At 34.5% G+C, this 9,025-nt stretch overlaps 1 protein-coding gene across 1 annotated transcript in view; it reads left to right on the top strand.

Moving 5' to 3' along the window:
• Nucleotides 1-9,025, top strand: part of SPATA17 (spermatogenesis associated 17) — a 92,837-nt gene that overhangs the window by 11,405 nt on the left and 72,407 nt on the right. Inside the window, exons 4-5 of the mRNA XM_009323127.1 lie at nucleotides 1,977-2,027; nucleotides 7,449-7,552. Coding sequence (XP_009321402.1) covers nucleotides 1,977-2,027; nucleotides 7,449-7,552 — 155 coding nt within the window. The remainder of the gene's footprint in view (nucleotides 1-1,976; nucleotides 2,028-7,448; nucleotides 7,553-9,025) is intronic.

Here is a 9,025-nt window from a genome sequence, read left to right as displayed (position 1 = left end):
TGTCACACCTAAGCGAGGTAGGCGAGTTAGGACCCTAGTTGTCATTGACTATCTCTGTAAATAGTAGACAGAGATGCAATTGCAGAGCTCTGCAATACTTTGCCAAGCTCAGAGGGAAAGTGGTCCCACTGTCTTTCAGTATTGATGATATAAAGAGCATAACGGTGTCAGGTCTCCCATTTAGGTTCTTCCGTGAAATAGGATGGATTCAGACCTAATTCATATTTGAATTCCTCACGGCATTCAAATATGAGAAGAATAAACAAAAAGGTGTGCAATTGTTTAGTTTAGTCATTGATGGACAGAAATCTGATGATCATTTTTCAGCTTAGGAATTTCCATTAAAAACGTGCTTTATCTATTTGGTGGTGCGGCAACTCTTACATTCCGTTCCAAAGAAAGAGAAGATGAGCTGCAAAACAAAATTGTATCAATTTAATTGAACAGTTTAGGAACATACTTAGGCCTGGCAACCATTATTTCATTCCAATATTAGCTATCTACAGTTAGTATCACTCAGAAAACATTTATGGAGACAAAAGGGGAGGTAGAGTCTACCATTTATTCTAATTCATACCTTTGGGACAGATATTCCCTCAAATATATATATGTATACTTGTGTGTGTGTATACATCTACACATATACATGAAACTTTGTTGAAATTTAGCAGTCCTGCATTTTTCTTTCATATAAGAAATATCTTTTTTACTGTTTCCATTATTAGTAGATTGGTATGATATTAAAGTGAGCATTTAAAATGCACCTTAATTAAACTGCAGGAATTATGCCTTGCTTAATGTAATGAAGAAAGAGAATTTAAAATGAAGTAGCATCATTGTGTTCATTTGTAAATAACATATTGCAGCCAACTGTTTCTTAATTGCCCAGACTGTTGATAAATAATCCAGTCCTGCTGCTCTCCACAGACAATTTGCTTTGGATCAGACTAGGCAATTCAAATAACACTAATTACAGTGAAACCCTTTTATAGTGAATTCCTGTTTGCCATGGGGGAGAAAATCACTATATCAGGGGAAAGCACTTTTGCCTTTGATTTGTGTCTAAAACATGAGAAACACATAAAAGCTGCATGTTGTGCTAAATAAAGGACATACTCCTGCATTCAAAGTACTTATATTTTACTTTTTATGATACAATTGTGAATTATGTTCATTTTGCATTTGTAATTAGAGGGCGGAACAGATGTGAAAGCTTAGTTTAAAGTGATGTATCCATTAAAATAACCTATGCTGCCAAGTGATTGCTTAGTATAATAGGGGATTCGTTCACTATGAGAGGAATTCTACTTTATTGGAAGGAAACCAGGACTTCAGGAAATGTTTTCTATATCAGGGGATTCACTGTAACATGGTATCATTGTATTTATGATTTTATGATGTTAAAATGAATATTAAATGAAACAAAATTCCCAAGGATTACTCGGGAGGCAGCTAAGTACATAACATTTAGTACAGATGGTTGGAAGGCACAATTTTGCTCCATCACTGCATCCGTATCCTTGAACGATTTCGACTGAAGACAGCATTTCTTTGAATTTTTCATTAAACCAGACGTCTTGAAATATGAATTCCTTTTATGTTTCTGTGAGTTTTGGCTAAAAGAACCCCAGTGAATAAATCATACAATACTACGTGTCACCAGCACTTGTGAATATTTCTGCTTTGTTATTCTACTCTCAGTAGAGCACCATTGATTATCAAACTCAGCGGAGAGCATTTTATGATCATATATCTCCATTAGCTCCTAGTTTGACTACCATAGATTTTTCTGGTTAAGCCTGCATTATGTATTAGGAAGCCTATCTCTTCAATACAAAGTTTGATTTTATTCTCTCTAAGCCTAGAACTCTTATTATGTATTATGTATAAAGATTCTTATCTTTTATATGTAAAAATAGGAGCACTGTCTTTGTGTAACTGAAATATATGCCATCTTTTTTTTCCTTGATTCACAGACAGCATATTTTATTATGAAGATGAATTTCTACAATGAAATGGCTGTCAGGGTAAATATTTCTTCACTTGTTAAACAAATGAAAAGTCAATTGTGCTCCGAATTTGCTTTTGATAAAATGAGCAAACCAGAATAATATACACTTGATTGATATGCTGATGGCAACAGCGGGAAATAGTACATAGTTAAAAATTAAAGTTACACTCAGTAGTCAGGGTTTTATTTGAAAACTGTAGCTGAATTTAAGGCATCTGCATATGTCTTGCCCCATTTAAATGTTCATTGTACCTTACCATACACGATACTGATAAAACCCCCAAACATTCTATCTGCGAGTATTCTTACAAATGTACACATACATTTACAATTCTGACAAACTATAGGACTTTTATGTTCATTGATGTGGCTGTGCTTTTTCTTTTGTTAGTGCATGACATTTGATGTATTGAATCTCAAAAAGAGTTACTCAGAGAGCACAGGACAATTTCATTGCCTAAACGTAGAGGTGGAACTGCGCTGATCTCATTGATGATATTATGAGTGAGTTTTCCGAGATGAAGAAGAGTATAAACAGTCCTTGAACTTTAATAACTATACAGTAAATGACATTTGTTATGGGAAAAACTGAAAAATATATTTAACTAGAAATTAGCATTTTTTTCCTGAACTTTGGAACTGCACTTAAAACAAATATGTAAAACTAACACGGGAAGGACATGAGAGAATTCTTGGGATGAAATCTTTTTATCTTACTTAATTCTTTTATTTTGTGGAATAAACCTGCTTTACTTTAGAGGCCTATATCTTTTTAGGCAAGGCGTCTTACCTTTTGAATTCTACCAAATGTAGGAATGTGGTGGGGATGGAGAGTAACCCAAGGAAACTCCTGTAAAGTAGGAAGATTCCCAAAATGGATTTTAATTTTGTGGCCTTTCTGGCTCCAAAATAACTCAGACTCAAGAGATGTATTCCCATCAGGTTTTTGACTTGGTGCTGGTTCTCTGAAAGGCACAAAATAGAATCTTACATTTGGTGCATGTTAGAGAGCTGGAGGTGTTTAACAACAATCTAATTCCTCAGAAATGCACTGTTTTTTTGGTTTAGTTTATTCCTTAGTTAGCTAGTTTGAAAGTATTCCACAGTGGATAAATACTGTATACTCATGCAGCTGAAATCAGTAAGAAAACACAAGATGCAAGCCAGCTCTTAAAAGTTGGCTGTGTACTTTTAGAAGGCATTTGAAGACCAAATTTCAGAGGTAATTATGTATTCTAGTCAAATGGAGTTTTGCATTTGGTCTTTCATTTTTAAAAGAAATTGAATGTGTTCCCATTCATTTGTAATGGAAATATAATGTTGAATCATTAGGTGATATAAATCTTCAAAGTACCATTTTTTCAGTCATGTCCTTTTCTTTAATGGAAATTTAAATCAGTAGAAAACAATAGAACAGATCTTTATTTAGTTGCAAATGTCAGAATCCGATTCTCCTCTGTCTAAATCTCATGCAGCCGTATCTGCAGAGCAGATTTCAAATGCTGCCATTCTTTAGGTTTCCTAAGCCAACAGTGCCTCGCATTCACACATTGTGAGCTTGATTCATGATTAATATACTTCAGTGTTCTGAAAATATAACAATAACTGTGTATGTTTTTCTATTTAACCACTTAGTTTTGCCTCATAGTATTCTTAAAATATTTATTTCAGTTTATAGTCACTGATTAGAAAGGCACTTTCGATTTTGGCAATCGAAGTATCATTGAGGGTGTACACATGCTCATAGTTTCGAAGTCAATCTACATCTCTGTCTCCCTGGATTGCATTTAGTTGTAACCAAAACTATCAGTTTCACCTTTTTAAATTAAATCAGAGAACTTGTTTTAATCAATTTCAGTTTTGAGTACTAGGTCGGAATATGATTCTCTCTCTTAAAAGATTTAAGGTTGCTATATATTTTCAGCAACAAAAGTAATCCTATGGAAAAAAAAATATTTCCATGAGCAGATGGCTTTTGATATATCAAGGTTTTGCCATTTGTTTTAGTGCTTAAAATAAACATTATTTATAAGACCACTTACATTTTGATGTTACTTAATGAGGAATATGCATCATTGATTTGACTAGCTTAAGAGGTCATTTAGAACTTGCCCGTTAACAAGCTGTAATCTGCTGAGCACACAATGACTTTGTTTAAAATTATCTGTTCAGTGCTGATCAATGACAATAATTGTTTTGTACCAATCACTGTTGAAACTTGCTAATTACTTTGAAGGGCATACTCACTTGTCTCTTTTTTTTCAAGAATTTTTTAAACATTCACCTTGGAATTAAAAAGAAATATAGTCATAACACGTTATACTTCCTTATAAAAGCAAACATTTAGAACTTTCACATTGAAAATATGAACATCATCAGAAGCTTTGTGTAAAATGTTCTTTTCCAAAAAGAATAGTCTTCAGTTTTGTGATCTCTGACATACAGTATTAGAGAAACAGAAGTCTAGCATAAAATAATTTGAGACATAATGCAGTTTTTCTTATGTTTCATTCAGTTGAAATCAGTGAGGTCATTCTGAGCAGAAAGTGGTGTAAATAAAGGTAGAATGCGGCATTTAATTGGTACACTGAGCCCATTGGAGATAATTATAGCTTTATACAATTTGAGTCTTTTGTCTTTCAGTTTGAGTTTTGATCCTTTAACCCACAAATATCCAGTTCTGCATTTATAACTGAGAGGTGAAGACTGTCAGAAAGAGTTTCAAAGGGACCATAATCCTGCATTAATGAGCACACAGCTATATGGGAGCCAAGTTGCTCTTGTTGAGAAATTTTGAAGCCAAACAGAAAAACAAAGCTAAGATCCTTATTCACATGCACAGGGTTTTGCTTAATCCCAGATCTCTGAAGGCATACTCATTCTTTGCTCTTTCTCTACCCCTTTTTAACCCAATAAGCTTGTGTATGTGAAAGCAGAGTTGCAAAGAGTATGAAATTTACTATCACCTAGTGCAAAGAAGCATGTCCGGTGCTTAACCTTTCTTGTTCCCATGTTCAGCTGCTCACATAACTATTATTTATTCATTCATACTATAACAATATCTAGAGGTCCAAACCTTTTTTATTCAAAAAACCCCAAACAAACAACACATAGGTAAAAGAAAATACCAACTTTTAAATTAGTTCTGAGTCTTACTTGAGAAGAGAGGAAAATACATGGTGAGGCACAAAGGGGAAATAGAAGAGTGTACTAACACTGAAAGTGAATATCCTCTTATTCCTAACAGCTTTAGTGCATAATTTTATTTTCTTGGTGGCATATCACTCAAAGACTTACTGAAAGCTTTCCTGTGATACTTATTCTCTTGTTAAATCTCACTTAAAGAGATAATTACAGCTGTACCACAGGTGCCATCAGTTGAGACTGAATGCCAGTTTTAACTTTAAAGAATAGTGTTTTGGCTTTTGTGATTGCAAATTGATACCAAAGGCAAAGTATGAAAATATGCAACCCTGCTTTAGTTAGTCTGCTTATAGGTGGCTCCAGTGTGTTACTGTTTTCAGCTCAGGAAATGGCAGGAGATGGAAAATTGCAATAAATTTTGTCAGTTATCACAGTGGTACAGAATTGGACTGCAATGAAACTGGAAGGAGTAGAGAGAATTTTTCCTATTACTGAAGAGCACTCCCAAGACTTGATGATACAGACTCTGATGTCACTGAGTGCAAAGGTTGATTGATGGTGTGGGAAACAGGCAGATTTTTTTCCCTTGCCTTCTTTCTGAATCAAACACAACAAAACATGACACTCTTTTTTCCTTTTTTTACATGCTTCTTTGGAATGAGAGATAGGGTAAGAAAAAAAAACAAACCAAAACAAACACAGAGATTGCACTCCACTTAACCAAGTCATACCTTGGTTCTGGAAAGAGAAGGGTTGGTGTAAAGGAAAAAAAGAAAAACATTCCCTGTAGATACACTGAAGAGTTTAAGTTCCTGAAAAGTCTAGTAGCCAGAGGCCCACAGGAAAAGGAGAGCTCTTGGCAAATTACAGCATTCTTCTCTTCAATGTACTTAGTGAAGGTGAGTACCTTCTCACCTTGGAGACGCTTCTGGATCGTAAGACCTCAATCTTCTTGCTTTTTTAATGTAGATTCTGCCTTTCAGCTGTTATATCTCTTAAGATTTCAAAGCTGTAAAGGTCAAAGAGATGGAAGTTGGAGCAGGAGTGAAGGTAATGCAGACTAGAAGATAGAAATTGGGAGATTAATTTAGAAATATATTGAGAAAAAAAGGAAACAAAATGCAAGGAAGCAAAGAATAGTTTGCAGGAAGATAAATAAGTTCAAGGATGGAAGAATGTAAAGAAAGAGGAACTAGACACTGAGAACAGAGGAAAATATGGTTAATCTATTTTTCAGATGTATTGATCTAAAATATGCTGACCTCTTACGGGAAAGAAAATGAGTGAGAGCAGCCCTCAACATGACTGAATAGAGCAAGTTACGTCTTCTGCCTGTACATGTCATGGCATAGGGATAAATATGGTGAACCAAATGGCAGTACTGATAATTTTTTACCTAATTAATACTTACTTTCCCTTCCCACAAAACAGATAGCCAGCAAACCTGTAATCATTTCAGAAACATCATGATTAGAATTTTTAAGTATCAGAGAAAGTTTAAACTGTTTTGTTGAAATAAATTCTTGGGGAAAGTCAGAGAAAAAAAAAAGGCTTAGTCTAGCCTTTTTTTTTTTTTAGCTGATGCTTTTTAAAATGCGCCAAAATATGAATCCTTTCTGGTGGAGGATGCTACCTAATTTCTATTCTTAATACAACTTTAGGACTAGCTACAGATTAATAGGTTTCCTTTTCCAGTTTAAGCTTTACCTGTTATGCAGGCGGAATAGCATTTTGTGAGAAAATTGTAGTTAATGTGCAACAAATAAGATGTGCATCATCTTACATTGGAGATGAAAGAACTGCAAGTTGTAAATGATGTTTCCAGAAAGCCTGATTCATTGAGTTACTGGGAAGGCTTCTATTCAGTTTAGATTATATCCAGAGCACAAAGGTGAGAGTGTAGCAGAAGATATTGGTGAGGTGGTGACTCAGTAGGGAATGCATGTTGTACCTGAGAAAAGACACCACTTCTGTTGTCTGTTTTTTACTGTTCTTAAATAGAGCAATGCCACTGGCAGTAGCAGACACTTCTTTTCATTGCCACACCCCAATATAAACACTGGTTTAAAACTTGACATTATTTTTTTAATGTTGGCATTTAATAGTGAATTCATATCACCTTTTAACTACAATATGTTATGTCCTACCCTCATTTTCTTCATTGAAACATATTGGTGCTTCTACTTGATATCACGTTTAAGGAAACGATATTATTTGGGAAATAAAACAGATATTTGATATGCATACAAGCTTTTTATTTGAAATACACTAAGCAAATATTTATTTCCTCTAGATTCAGAAAAGATGGCGAGGCTATTATGTTCGGAAATATATCCATAATTATTATGCACTGAAGAAATACCTGGAAGCCATTTCTGTGAATAACGAGATTGTCAGGTAAAGATAAAAATTCCATGGGGTGAAGCATTCATTTCCTCTTCTTTTATTTGTAAAAAGTTTATGGCACTAATTAAACTATTTCTTTGAGTGTAGGATCCCCTCCATTATCAAATATATATATATCAGTCATCATTCTCTTTATCCTAAGCCTGTGCATGTTGTGCCACATTCTGTTCTCATTTACACTGTTATGAATCCAGAATAATTTCTTTGAATTAATTAGACATACTCTGGGCTTATGCCAGTTTAATAAAACTGAATTTGGCTCTTCACCTATGCTCAGAACTCATAGATTATTATGCCCTAAATATGGTTTGTTGAACTAGATTATTTTTTTCCCAGTATACACAAGCTAAAAAAAAATTATTTTCATAATTTGTTTTGAAAATTGATTATTGACAATCAATGAAAGTGCAGATTTGGATCTAAGTTACATGCATAAGCCATACTATAAATATTAATTGTGAAAGATACTGGTGTGGACATAGTGAAGCAGACTCTTTTCATGGTTACAGAAGAGATTCATTCGCCTATTAGATTTCTGTCTAACACTGTTGTTGCTATATGTTCCTGCTCTATTTCTCCTATCTGTCCCTTGTCTTTCCCTGTTCAAAGCTCTCTAAAATAGAGGCAATTATTTCCTTCTAGCACAACTGATGGCCTGATCCATGACTATTTCTTCAGATAACAGCAGAAACAAACAGGCAAAATACTGGGTGACCATGACCATTACTTTCTCATTGTAAGTGAAGGGGTGTTGGACAAAATCCATCCAGTTTTTGCTGTTCAGAAAGTGTGAGACAAATCTTCGCTTTCTGAAGCACAGAAATATAAGGGAGTCTAGGGAAAAAGTATTTCTGGAAGTCTCATCTAGATCACGTGGCAAAGACAATTCAGCCAGAAGACCGTTACAGAAAACAGCATATGCAAGTTATATATGAAAAAAAGAATTATCCAACTTTTTGGGTGCTGCTTATTAATTTATATTATTTTCCCACAATTATAGCTGATGCTACATCCTCTCTGTCATAGCATTATAACTCGTGCATTACATTGTTACATGTAATGAAGCATACTGATAACCGCCTATCTCTCATCTCTCATTACTGTTCATTTAAATGTATTCTATGCAGAAAGTTAGATCATAACTCAGCAAAACCAGACTTAAAAAATCTGTCATGTCTTCAACTGTACCTTCGTGTTCTGAAATCCTTGAAATATGTTCTCTTCTTGAAAAGGTAGAATCCTAGGCAGGCTAGACCAAATCTTGGAAAGTAAATGAAGCCATAACTTTTCTGGTCTGAAATGAATATAACTGGATGAACTGCAGAGAGACAACCTGCTTCTCTGTTCATAACAGTTCTCTCTCTCCTCTCCATTCTCTGCCTAAACCTGGAACAAGGCTCATAATGTGTCAGTTAGATTGACCTTTAATGTGTGTGAACAAAATAAGATAGCAAGTTATATTCC

Source organism: Pygoscelis adeliae, unplaced genomic scaffold (assembly GCF_000699105.1).
Source record: "Pygoscelis adeliae isolate BGI_AS28 unplaced genomic scaffold, ASM69910v1 Scaffold80, whole genome shotgun sequence".
Classification (NCBI taxonomy): domain Eukaryota; kingdom Metazoa; phylum Chordata; class Aves; order Sphenisciformes; family Spheniscidae; genus Pygoscelis; species Pygoscelis adeliae.
This window is presented reverse-complemented; position numbering and strand designations above follow the sequence as displayed.